A 13,828-nucleotide genomic window follows, 5' to 3' on the forward strand; every position below is an offset into this window, starting at 1 on the left:
AAGTGGTAAACACCCTACCAAAAACAAACTATTGTGAAGTGGATGTAACCCTTATCTACAACTGCACGTCATAAAGTATTAGGTATATTTAGTGACACAACCACAAGCCTTCTAAAAGATAGTAAGTATGTTATGACATGGTTGCCAAATATGACATCAATTACCATGGTGAACCACTAATAATCATCAATATAAATATTTCCACATAGGCTACAACATACTCATACAAATCCAAGCACAACATGCCATATTTATTCTCCTACACACACAAACTAAGAACCAATGAACTTGTCAAAAAATATATAGCTACAAAATGTCAAAAGTATAATCACATCAATTATATCATGAACCATATTATACATTAGCTCCTTGGACAATTCGTCTACAGAGCACTCATAATGTTTTCTGGACCAACTGAAAGGTCAAATAAATTTTCGAGATACACAGATCATCATTTAGTGTATCATAGTTTTAGCCATTAAAATGTCCGCCCAAAAAAGGTTAATACTCCAAAAAGCTGAAAAGGCACTCAGAAAGGTGACTAGCTTTCTTAGTCAACAAGCTTTCTTTTTCTGCTCTGTAATATCAAAAAACAAGTCAAATCATCTTTGTTCAGTGCCATGCAATGCACGACGACATTACACGTGGAAGGAAAGACAAGGATTGTTGTGCTAACAAGGCCTTCTGTGCTATAATGCATACAATGTAAACTTGCATTGCCTTAACAGAACAATACATTTATACTTTCTCTTATGGAAATGGCTTTACAAATTCATGTTCCATTTCTTACTTTGACATCTACCTTACACTTTCTGACAGGACTAGGAAAGCTTTGGTGGACCATATTTGGCCTCCGAAGGATAGTGATATATATCTAGGGAAAATCTCTAAAAATACCCTCCAGCTTCCATTATTTCCCAAAATGCCGTCTGCTTAACCCCCATTAAGCAGTTATATGTACTTTTAGAGCAATTATTTTGTTGATTTATTCATTTTTTCCATTATATATGCTTATTTAAGAAGGATTTAAGTCGATTCATCCCCTTTTTCAGAGTTATTCCCATACATCAATCTATTTATTTATCTCTAACAGGGATGCGTTACTATTATTAAGATGCAAGATTAACATATGGAGCTGCAACGCTATCTAAATAAACTATTTAAAGATATAGAGTTCATTATTAGAAGTTGGTGGCAAAGCATGATCACAGTTACAGGCTAACTAACATTATTCCAACCAAATTTCAGCTGTGATATTTGAGGGGATAAGGATTTTAATAGTTATATTTCTTTTAGGGAAAATTGCTGAAACGACCCAAAATTTTAGTGAGCTGTAAATCACGGCAGTCTAACCAAAAAAAATCTAGGCAGAATTGTCAGGTGGCACTAAGTAGTAAACTCCTACACCTATATATTATCTCGGTCATTGGGTCTATAGCTCAGAGCCTTGCCCTGTAAGCCACATGTTTTTAGGTTAAATACTGATGCTTGCCCATAACAAGGACCTCAAATGGCAACCAGGCCAACTAAACAGAAAAGGCTAACTTCTACAGTTTTTCCAAATACACCTAATCTTTCAGAAATTTATAAGCTTACCAGTGATATTTGCCAAAAAAAAAGCTAGAATGTTATGATAAATTTAGCAATCAGCTTAATATTTGTATACTCTTGAGGTTTCGAAAAATATCAATTTGCCTGAATCATTTATACTAGCAAGGAATTTTGCTATTCTCTTTATGTGGTGATAGAATTATCATAATTAGACTACAATTCTTTCTTGAATGATACCTTGTTCATTTTGCTCTGATCCTTCCGAGCTTGGCGCTCTTTTTCGTCTAGTTCCTGGATCTCTTTCTCAATTAAACGTATTAGGGCATCACATCGTCTAGCGAGCTCTGTCGCTGTTCGAGACTTTACGAACCAATCAAACCGAAATTGAGGAGACATTCGAAATGCAGCTTTGAGCTCATCCCAGTTACCATAACCAAGCTTATTCACCATACAAATCTGGAATATGCAAAAGAACAGCCTGAGCTCACCCCTTAAAACGGAATGTGGTTTAAGTCAACACAATATAATTTGACCTAGTGGTTTGAGTGCCCAGGAGTTCAACTCCCCTTCTCAGCAGTGGATAAATATATAGAAAATTCCAAAATGGTAATAAATTTTGACCCAATCATGTTTGAACTATTAAATAAAAAAATATCTAAAATTTTACCAGCTCTTAGTCTAAAACATCACAAGATTTGGAGGCACGTTGTACCTTATTTTAAAAGTTCAAGGTTATTTTTGCACAAGTGCAAACTACACTACAGTTAAGTTTCTTCTGAAAAGTGGCTCTCACTTCTACTAATGGAAATCAACCCCTCATCAAGAGAAAAGAAAGGAAAAGGCAGGATACATACCATAAATCTATCACACTCTTCATTGTATAATTTGCCTTTGTTCTGTCCATATTGGATCTTCAAGTCTAGCCAAGCATTCTTATATCGGTCTAGTTTCTTCCCAATAACTCTCATAATCTCATCCTTGCGAGAAATTCTTGCTTCCCCTCTTTCAATATTCTTAATAATTCTGTCATAGTCTGTGACAATCCAAACACAAAAGCATGTGAATACAATTTCATGGCATTAACACAGAAAAAAGCTCGATGGATACCATTTAGTTCTTTATAGCGAGCTTTGAAAACTTTGGCATATCTTTCAACTTCTTCTTCAGTTTTTCCTTCCATTTCACTTGCAATGCTCTTGATGTCATTCCTTCCGTACTTCTCACAAGCTCTAACAAAAGTATTGAAATCTCGCCTTGTCCAAGTTGCAAAACCCTAATAAACAAAAATTCAAGATCAAATTCAACATTTTTATCTTTTAAAAACATTTAATGATAATTTTAAAATTCAATCTCTTCCTACCTCTTCCAAAAGCTGTTCTTTTTCATCCTGCTCTTCGAGAGTAAACGCTTCACCAACCTCTGTTAAAGCAAAGACACAATTTCAGTGTAAGTACAGCAAATGATAAAGTTTCACTAACAACTTTGCAGGAAATTCCAATTTAAACACACCTTCCAGATCATCTTCACCAAATCCATCTTTTGCTTGATTCTTTTGAGACTACAGAACACAATTCCATGATAATGTTAAGTCAAGAACCAAAGAAGAAGTTTTCATTAAGCACTTTGAATTTTGATGTTTGCCTGATCATTATGCAAGTAACAAATATAACAGAGAAAAACCCGTTATACTTTGATAACTTTATGTCCAATTATTTTAAAATCTATAGAAATGTTATCACAAACCTGTCGTTGTGGTTCAATCAATTTAGCACTCACAAAAAGCTAATAATTTTCAAAATTTACGCTGAATTTTTTTAATTTATAAAAATGTTACTCGCAAACCTGTGTTCGTGATTCAATCAATTTGGCTGCTCGCAAAAAGATAATAAATTTCTAGTAACTTGGATATTTAAAAAAATATGAAGGATTGACCTTAAGAGCATTAACCATTGAAAGCTGATTGATTCCTTTTAAGATGGAAAGTGGAACTCCATATTTTTTCTTTTGTCCTTCCTTTTATACATGAGAGTCAAAACTTTACTGTTTTTCTTTCAAAACACAATTTAGCAGTACATTGCCATTACCAAGCGAAATCGGACTTCCTTTTCATAAAGCATTGTTAGCCTTTGGGTGTTAAAAAATTGAAAGTCATGCCTGACAAAAGAAAAAACTATCATTAAAATCATCCAATTAGAACTCTTTCAATAGAAGGAGAAGCCAAGTCTTGAGAATATGTACAATTGGGGCATTCTTGGTATACGAGGTTCCCTTGGTTTTGTCGGTCCTCCTTGTCGTAATGCTTGTTTAAAATAATCTGAATCTGAATAGCTAATACCACAAATAATTCAAGAGACAGTAAAAGTCAGACATGCTATACAATTCATGATTCCATTGTCCAAGGTATTTACCCAAAAATATATACACTTCTTTGGCAATCACTTACTTCCTTTTACGTTCCCGTTTAGGTGGCTCTATCCAATTGTCAGCCATTACCTTCTTCAAATCAAGCTTCCCTTCATCCTAAGCAATGGTATTAAACATGATAAAGAAATCTTAGAGAGGTTAAATTTCAAAAGCCACTGAATAAAGAAAAAAAAAACTATGTTACAATGGAAAGTACCTTTTCTTCATTATCGAAATCATAGAGCCCAGCATCTGTTAGAAAGAAAGACATTAGATAATGTATCAAAGGTCAATGCATGCTTCACAAAAAGATGAAGAATAAATAAATTGAACTTGCAATGTACAGAAGTAATGAGAAAAGCCAAGTGCAGCTATGTATATATAGATATAGATATAGAACTCTCTGATCTTCTTCCAACCTTAGATATATAATTTTGATAGCATAATTTCTTAAAAGTACTCACTGTCATCCATCTTGAATTTAATTGCATCTTCTGTAAACTTCTTCATTTTGGCATCAAGCTCAGCTGTTGCTTCTTCCCCTTTGGCAATGATACGATCTATATCCTCATCAGTAATCGTGCTATCCTTGGAGCTGAAAACCATTTCAGCCCCAAAACGAACCATCTGTAGCAATTCATCTTTATTGACAGCTGCAGGCATACAGAAGAAAAATATATGAAAATCAGAAATCTACAAAGAACATTAGCATGAGAAGCAATACAAGTTGATTAAGCATAGAAGACCTCCTCCAATAAAGAAAAAATAGCAGAATACTAAGTTGTCGAGCTGAGCAAAATGATCGAGAATAGCTTTACCTTTCTGCTCAGCAAGACGACCTTGTTGGATGACCAATGCATCTAAGGCAAGCTTCTTGTATGCTCGCTCAATCACTTTCTCCTCAATTGTTAACTGCCAGAAACTGTTTGTCAGAAAATAAGAAGAAATTGCAGATATGTGCAAGGTTCTGGACTCAAATCAAAATTACCTCAGTACAGAATCGGAACACTTGGACTTCTTTTTTCTGTCCAATACGATGAGCCCGATCTTGCGCTTGCAAATCCACCTGAGGATTCCTGTACCACGTGATTATATGCAATGAGCATACTATATCTTAAGATAAGGTATAACTTTGTATATACAGAATGTGTGAACAATTGATGAGAAAGAAAGTAAGATTTATTAATGTCTATTAAAGGTCAAAATCATCCTATGAGACAAAAGAGATGTGTGAGTATGTTCATCTGCTATTGGGAACAGCGAAACAAAAAACAGTACATAAGAGTGAAAGGAACATAACGTGAGATCCTTGTCTGATCTTGTAGTAAAATGATGAAGTGTAACAGGTTCCAAATCTAGTTCATGCCTATAAGCTAACGCTACTGTAATGATAAAATGCAGCTAGAGTATAGCTACCTCCAGCCAGTAGTGATCAGAATCTACAGAATGAAATAAAATGGGCTGGCATGTTGCAAAGCCACATGAGAAACACTGAGTCAGTGACCTTCTGATCTGTCCTTTCATGTACACCATGGCGGAATCAGAATCTGAAGTCCATGATCTACCTCCAATGGAGTCAGGACCACATGGGCTTACATTCATCTCTAGATTCTTATCATCCGCATCTACTGTAAGGTAACCCCTCCATGTGTGATGGAGGAGTGGAGATTGACGCTCTGAAAGAAATCTGTGAGACTTCGACTGTTTCTTCCTCTTTGGTGCTTCCCCTTGCTTCGGAGACCTCTCCATTATGGATCGACCTATGCTAGAGATCTTTTGAAGAAAAACGTCATAATAAATCTAACTTGAGAATCTTTTATGTGTGGATAACAAATTTCTATAGTCTCTTTTATCTTCTTTACTCTTATGTTTACTTAGTAACATTTATTTTATTTTGATTTGTTGTTCTCAAAGACGAGGCAACACTTAAGATGTAATCTCTTGTTTGGTCTTATAGGCCATTTTGGCCTCTTAAAAGACGTTAATATATCTTTCTTTCTTTCTTTCTTTCTTTCTTTCCGGTACTCTCTGTGACACTACGCCTATTATGAAAGGAGTGATTCAAACTGATATCATTAATTTGAATAATGAAAGATCAGACCCACAATATAACTTGGCAGGAAGATCGCTACAACACACTTTTTACACATGTCACAATATGGATTTACTATCAGGCCCTATTGTATGGACACTGAGAACCTCTTCATATCAGTTAAAAATCAAGATAGGCAGATATGGGCATAAATCTATGGAAGAACAAACCTGCCAATTGTGCCATCGGAGGGTGGGATTGGAAGACCACTATGTGTGCCATCATGCTGTTTTTTACATCATAACATGTGGATATCATTGCCTTTTCAAACAAGACTTCTGCCTGCTTCGCACACCACTAGACTACTGGTAACAAGATCAGAACCAGAATTCTTCTTGGGAGAGGAAAAGGTGGTATTCACACAATCCTACACATATCTAGGAATAACATTCACAATGCCTCACTTCTCCCATTTGGGAATTGCCTATGGTATTTCTTCTGGATAAGCACCCCTTGTTGCCCTTAAAAGACCTGTGCAAAAATCCAGATCTAAGACCCATTATCTTAATTGTGGTTGATTGATACACTTGTAGCACCAACTCTCCTCTTTGGAGCAGAAGTTTGGGGATCCAACCTTGCATATAACTGGTCAAATTTGGAGAGAGATCTTTCGCCTCAATGATTTCCTGCATTATAAGGAGCAATGCATAGCCACCCCATGATATAATCTGGATAGAGATGGGAATAATCCAATAGTGATCGAAATGACACTATGTTAGGCATTGTGCTGTTTTTCATGAAATAAGAGGGAGATACCACTACCTCTTTAAATAAGACTTCACCCCACCATGCAAGGTAATGAAATATGAAGACCAATGGTGTTTGGGATTATTCTAGCTAGAACTCAAGAGACATAAAGAGAACTTGTTGGACAATGGGCAAAGGGCAACAGAAGTGGATTCTCAACCAGAAGATTCTAAAGGGATTATAATAGATCAGGCAATAGCAATGTGGCATGCATGTAAGCCACAACCATTTGAACTACAACCCCGTCACCCTTTCTGTTTACAAATAAGGCAATTATCATCCAGCATTGAAGGTGCTTCCCTCCATTCGAAGATCCCTCCATCTTGGAGTGTCTGTGACAAAAAGTTCATCTTTACTTCCATGGAATGCTGTGACGGGATATGGAACCAATACTTGACACATCAAATTAATACAACTTCTGCATATGCGAACATTAATGAATAGTTTAGTTTTGCTTCTGGAAATTAATAATACTAGGATGCAGAATAACTAGCATTTCTGTCTACAATATGTCCAGTAATATACAAGCAAAAATATTATAGAAGATGCAGAATATATAAATAAATAACCAAAAGTTCAAATTTTAGAAATATCTGATTCATTAACCAACTCTTACCAATCACTATCATAAAGAATGACTATATCTGCAGTTGCCAAATTGATTCCTAAACCTCCAGCTCTTGTAGAGAGCAAAAAGATGAATTTCTCACTTCCAGGCTTATTGAAAGCTTCAATATAACTCTCTCTATCATCACCACCAGTGTCACCATCAATGCGACAATATTGGTATCCTCGGAACACACAATAATCCTCCAAAATATCCAGCAACCTCGTCATCTATTTAGAAAATGGAAAATAAAAAACAAAAACAAAACTATTAGCATCTTACTTATTGGAAATGATTGCATAACAATGACTCATATGCAATACCTGTGAGAAAATAAGTACACGTGAATCTCTGTCTTTCAGCTTGGGCAAGAGTTTGTCTAGAAGAACCATCTTCCCTGTAAAAAACAATTAAATGTAAGATTGTTGCAATGCACTAACCTATCTTAAAGAGAGCATAGGATGTGCAACAGAAAGCAAAACGTTAACCCTTAGGTTAACGATGACCTTCAAAAATAGGAAGGATTATAGGTAGTGGTGCCAATTACACAACCACTTGAGAGGGAGTAACAACTGCAATAAATATTAATCTTGAATGCATAAGGGTGGTAGAAAGAAATCAAGCAATAGGGAATTGATTATCTTTGTAGTTCTACATTTTGTCATTATTTTGGACATTAAATTCATTATGTGAATAAGAATTCTTTTAATTATATTTCATCCTAGCAATTAAATAGGGGGTCCTCTAAGAAAAAGTATTCAAACCTGCATTTTGAACAAGATGGTCCCCAGTAACATAGGGAGGACCCGGTTCCGCGCCTTGAAACAAATAAGGATGATTACAACATTTACGGAGTTGCATGGCTACATTAAGAAGCCTTTTGCGTTCTCCACCAGCATTGATAGCATCTAGATCTTTTTGAAGCAAAGCTCTGTAATAGTGTTTCTGCATTTGTGACATGCCCACCTTCAAGATAGTTTCCTTCTTTGGGGGCAGTCCTTTTTCTACATCAGATTTTAGCCTTCGCAACAAAAACGGCCGTAGAACCTAAGTCACGGGAGAAAACGCAGATAGTAAATTATTTTGTTAAAATTCCCTCAAGACACAGACATGTTAATATATTATTTCTTTCTTTTTCGTTTTTGTCCTCATATTGAAGCTATAACTCAGCGATAAGCCAAGTTTCTACTAGCTTATGCACTCAGGTACGAATATCACCATACATATTAAATTACTAGATGCCACGGCAGAAAATATGGCTCGAACACATGACCTTCTAATCTCCACCAGGCAAACTTATCAACTGAGCTACAACAGTCTGGATAGATATGTTGACAACACGATCTCAATATTTGCCTACAAGAATATACTTAGAATATCCTAATCAACACATCTCTTATTATATGTCATACGTGAATATATGTGATACTTCTGAAATACTTTTTATGCATTTTTATATCAGTTTATTTCTTAAGAATGCACTGGGAAATTCCCAAATTATCTAATATATGGTGTTTTGCCACATGACACTTTTGACAGATTACTAACTTTGTGCAGCTGTTGGACAACTTCTTGTTGATCATTTTCACCACTTATTTGGAACCATTCATCAAAAGTTTCAGCAGAACTGAATATCTCCGGCAGCAAGAAGTTCAGAAGAGCCCAAAGTTCATGAAGATTGTTCTACAAAAAAAACAGTTTCATGAGTTAGCAAAAAGAGCTCTAATTGGAGAATGATTTACATCCAACAAGAACCAGAATAAAAATCATGCGTGAATTACTTGTAATGGTGTCCCTGTGATGAGCATTCGATAGTTAGTAGAAAAGAGTCTCATGGTTTTCGATAGCATTGAGTTTTCGTTCTTTATACGGTGAGCTTCATCAATAATGATGTATCTCCAACTGAACTTCCTGAGAGCTGCCTTCTCTTTAATAGCCATTTCAAAGCTAGTTACACAGACGTCAAACTTTCCAGGGACAAGTAGGGCCTCCTTTTGATAAGTCTGCATCGACAGATTTCAAATCGCATTTGACAGATTAATCAGCAACATTTAGTCTTTTACAAAAGATTAACAATACTCATAGATTTTTAAAATCAACACCTAATATGTAGAATCTGTTGTTCTAGGTTCCATACATTAATGAAATGATGAATTCTGTACACTTTACTAAGTTCTGACCCTTATATAAATGTACAAGACAATGCATGTGTTCAAATTTCTCAAGAATAAGATTGGATTTAAAGGTTTAGAAGCCAACCAAATAACAAACTCAGCATAATTCCAAATCCATACAAAGCAAAATACATTTGCATTCACACACAGCTACACAAATATCCATCCACATTAGAATTCCTCCATCACATCTTACTCGTTCTTGTTGATTTCCATGAAACTTTACAGCTCGAAGGATAGGACAAAATCTGCGTATTTCATTCATCCAATTTCCCAACGTAGACTTTGGGGTCACCACCATGTGAGGCCCTGTAATTCCACGAAACTCATGTAGATAACCCAGCAAAGAGATGGTTTGCAAGGTCTTTCCAAGACCCTATCAAGTCAAGTGCAACAACCATCAGTCAAAGGTTTAGATAGATTCAAAAAGTTTGAGAAAGATTTCCAAATTAACCAGGTACCATTTCATCAGCAAGAATACCATTGATCCCATTCTCATAAAGCTTTATCATCCAGTTCAAGCCAGCTAATTGGTAGTCCCTCATTTTTCCTTGGATACCTGCAAAAGAATTATAGCATATATCAACAATGAAAGGATACCAACGATGTGATTTGTAATTCTCCAACTATTAAACACTTCAATACATGCTTAAAATCAAGAAAACATGTTCATTGGCCCGAAAGAAGTTTGATCAGGACAGCAATAATCTGGAAATACCAAATTGAAACACCATAAAACAACTTCTGAATAGGGCATTACGAAAACGAGTACACTCGGTTACTCACAGGATGGCTGCACTAGTAATCGCGTGCCACCCCCTCCAACGGTGCTTCTGAGGGCATCCTCTTCCTCCTTTAAGTATTCCTCGTCCTCTTCTTCTTCGGTATGCTTTGAGGCATGCCTTCCTCTGCATGGTATAGCCAAGACCCAATTAAACAAAGAAATCACACTGAAAATTAGTCTATTCAATTTAAGTTCAGATCACGTACAAATGCTTCCATTATGTAAAGAATCAAATGGTTCAAATCACTTATGTAGAGAAAGGGCCTTCTGAGAATAACAAAGGCTCATGTGCATTTTGGCAAAATAAAGAAAATGCAGAGATACTTCAGAACTTCACAGATTTCAGAGCGTTCAGTTTTTTGCAGAGGTTCTCATGACAAGCACAATGATATCAGTGTGTTCAATTTTCTTGGCTGAAATGATCAAGCTTTAACATTGACCAAACAACAGAGCTGTCATGAATGTTGTTACCTGCCCTTGGCACTTTTAGATCCTGAGCTTCCAGCACCTTGGGCAAAATGAGCAAAAATTTCGGTCTGTTGAAGAAGAAATTTTAGACGACCCTTTGCTTTGCTATTCTGCAAGATCATTCTTTCCATCATGGTCATTTCAGCTAAATTAAGCACACATTTCAGAATAACAAAAAAGGAGACAGGATCTTTGAGCTATTAATAGAAGCAAAATAAATAATAAATAAACAAAAAAGACGAACCATATCAGCATCAATCTGTGCATTTTGATCATTATAAAATTTTTCAAGCTCTTCCTTCTTTCTCTTCTTTAATTCTCGAAGGCGTTGTTTCTCTCTGCGTGCAATAGCTCTCTTTGAGGGAGATTTTGGATTCTGCACGTATAATGAGAAACAGGGAACAAATAAGGCTATGAATAATTTTTTCTCGCACAAGACTTTAAACTTTCTTCTCTCCAACAATCAAGCTATATGGAATTTTACCTAGCATGATGAAGAAAATACACCCACTTTGAGTAGATTACTCAGGAAAAATCTAAATTCAACTTTCACATAACATGATGAACCATTTCAAACACATTAATCAATCTATATGCAGCTTTTACATAAGAAGAAATAAACCTATTTAAATGTCTTTTTTAACAAGCACTCTAATCTGATTAAGTTATATGCAACTTTACATAGAATTATCAAGAAATGTACTATCTCTCAGTAGCACTTTAAGCAAATTAAATAACATGATGAAGAAAATCACCAACTTCAAAAACACCATTTCTAGTAACACTCTAATCAACCTATAAGCAACTTTACTTGAAATAATGAAGGAATACACCACTTATGTGCATGCCACTCTATTCTAATCCAACTATATGCAACATTACATAACATGATGCAAAATGCACCATTTTTTGTAGCAATTTAAACAAACTCTAAATGATGATGTAGAAACAGGCCATTTTTCTAAGTACCGTTGTAACAATGCCATAGAAAAACAATGCTTCATACAACCTTTCTAAGTGGCATTCTAAGCATGCTATAGATAAATTAACATGAAACAATGACGGAATGCATACCACGTTAAACACCATTTCTATGCAGCATTCTAAACAAATCAAGCCATATGCAAGTCCTTTAACATAATACGATCCATCAAACACCACTTTAAAAGATGTCACTCCTTAGCTCGTAACCAAACAATCTCTACTCTCCTTGAGCAATCTAATCAATCTGCATTCAACTTCTGCATGACATGGCAAAGAAATACACTACTTGAACACAATTTCTTCAAATCTAATCAATCTATTCGAGCTAGTGCAGCTTAAACACAGTTTTTTCAATCTAATCCAGCGACTTGTGATGAAGAAAAACAGCACTTCTTCTTGAGTAGAACTAAAAGCAAATAATTTTATATACAACTTTTGCAAAATGTAATGATCAAAATCGCCACTTCAAACAGAATCTCATATCAGCAACCTAAATCAAGTTACATGTCATGACGAAGAAACAAAATTCCTTAGTAAAAAAGAAAATTTACCTCTTCATCCGTCGCAGCTTCATCGTCATCATCGTCGATATCTTCATCGTCGTCCATTTTCTCATCATCACTATGAGACGAGTCTGCAGCAGCAAGAGGGCTTCCGTTTTCCTCCATAGCACCATCTTCTAATTCTTCCGCATCAAGTTCTACTTGCTCGTCGCCATTGCTGTCTTCTTCCTCCTCCGCATCTTTCTCTTTCGCTTCTTTTTCATTTCCTTCCTCGCCATCTACTTCATCTTCACCATCAACACCGTCAGAAGCACGCATCTCTTCCTCGTCCTCAGAAGATGTGGGACTGGCCATAGCCGAGAGGATTTATATGGAAAGGGAAAGGCACAAAAAAAGGGATTATATGTGCAGATCAACGAGCTATTATTGAAGAATCGAAGATGCGCACTTCTGCAATGTGGCGGGAAAAGGAAAGAAAACACGAACGGAGAAAGAGAAGAGCGAAGAAAATCTCTGCAGAAGGAGGAGGAGGAGGAGGAGAAGCCACAGACAGGAGAGCTTCTTTCTGAGCTAGACCTTCTTTCCCGCCCAATTCCTCTGTGTGTGCCTTCAGGGCCGTCGATTTCGACAATCGGACGGTCACGATTCATCCCAGAGGCTTTCTCTATGCGTATGCATACATTAATTAACATAACACACACATACATACATACATACCATACATACACACGTGACACATACATACCATACATACCATACATACCATACATACGTTACATAAATACACGCATACATAGTATGAAGTTTGAACTATACGTGCATTCGCATGTGAGAATGTTTCAAACATTCGAGTATGGTAAACACCCTCGGCGTATGGTAAATACCATACTTTTGTATCCATTATTTATTATAAGGTAAAAAACATTTTAAGGTAAGAAAGTTAAGGTAAAAAATGTACCAAAAAAAACACATAATAATGTTTTGATATCATACGCATTCGTTTTCATTCGTGTGGACATAATGTTTGCCTGTGCGAGTATATTCCGTATTATGCATGCTTACATACATCCATACATGCCATACATATCTACTTGCATACATATTACACATCAAATCACATGCATGGATACATACATACACACACACATTCATACATGTCGTACTAAGCATGCTTACATACATCCATACATGCCATACATATTACACATCAAATCACATGCATGGATACATACATACACACACACATTCTTACGTGTCTTCGTTTTTGTATTTCGTATTGTATATGTTACACATTGTAGATTTCTGTATATATATACGGTGTTTGTCGAAAAAAATTGCAGTTCTTGGTAACTATTTTCCTCCATTGGTTTTCACTTGGGGCATCGTGGTTTGGACATCACTTGTCCATGATCCGTGCCATTGTGACGTTGAACTTATGGACCATGGATTTTACACTAAACCTGGAAGTATTCATGCATTACCATTGCCGTCATTACAGTTTTCAAGTATACAGAA

At 35.9% G+C, this 13,828-nt stretch overlaps 1 protein-coding gene across 1 annotated transcript; it reads right to left on the minus strand.

The window, feature by feature from the left end:
• Positions 1-316: 316 nt before the first annotated feature.
• Positions 317-12,685, minus strand: LOC147854139 (ISWI chromatin-remodeling complex ATPase CHR11-like). The gene is made up of 24 exons (XM_087331901.1): positions 12,362-12,685; positions 11,071-11,202; positions 10,830-10,936; positions 10,361-10,482; positions 10,036-10,133; positions 9,771-9,950; positions 9,182-9,403; positions 8,949-9,083; positions 8,165-8,447; positions 7,724-7,797; positions 7,410-7,630; positions 4,943-5,030; positions 4,773-4,866; positions 4,419-4,607; positions 4,172-4,206; positions 3,995-4,071; positions 3,790-3,879; positions 3,636-3,705; positions 3,061-3,109; positions 2,912-2,970; positions 2,659-2,824; positions 2,406-2,584; positions 1,789-2,007; positions 317-577 (listed from the first exon to the last, which is right to left on the minus strand). The coding sequence occupies exons 1-24, from the start codon at positions 12,665-12,667 to the stop codon at positions 551-553; spliced, it is 3,222 nt and encodes a 1,073-aa protein (XP_087188027.1). The 5' UTR covers positions 12,668-12,685; the 3' UTR covers positions 317-550.
• Between the last annotated feature and the right edge of the window lie 1,143 nt (positions 12,686-13,828).

Source organism: Azolla caroliniana, unplaced genomic scaffold (genome assembly GCF_043228905.1).
Source record: "Azolla caroliniana isolate FFs.n. ecotype wild unplaced genomic scaffold, voAzoCaro1.0.p SCAF_16, whole genome shotgun sequence".
NCBI lineage: Eukaryota > Viridiplantae > Streptophyta > Polypodiopsida > Salviniales > Salviniaceae > Azolla > Azolla caroliniana.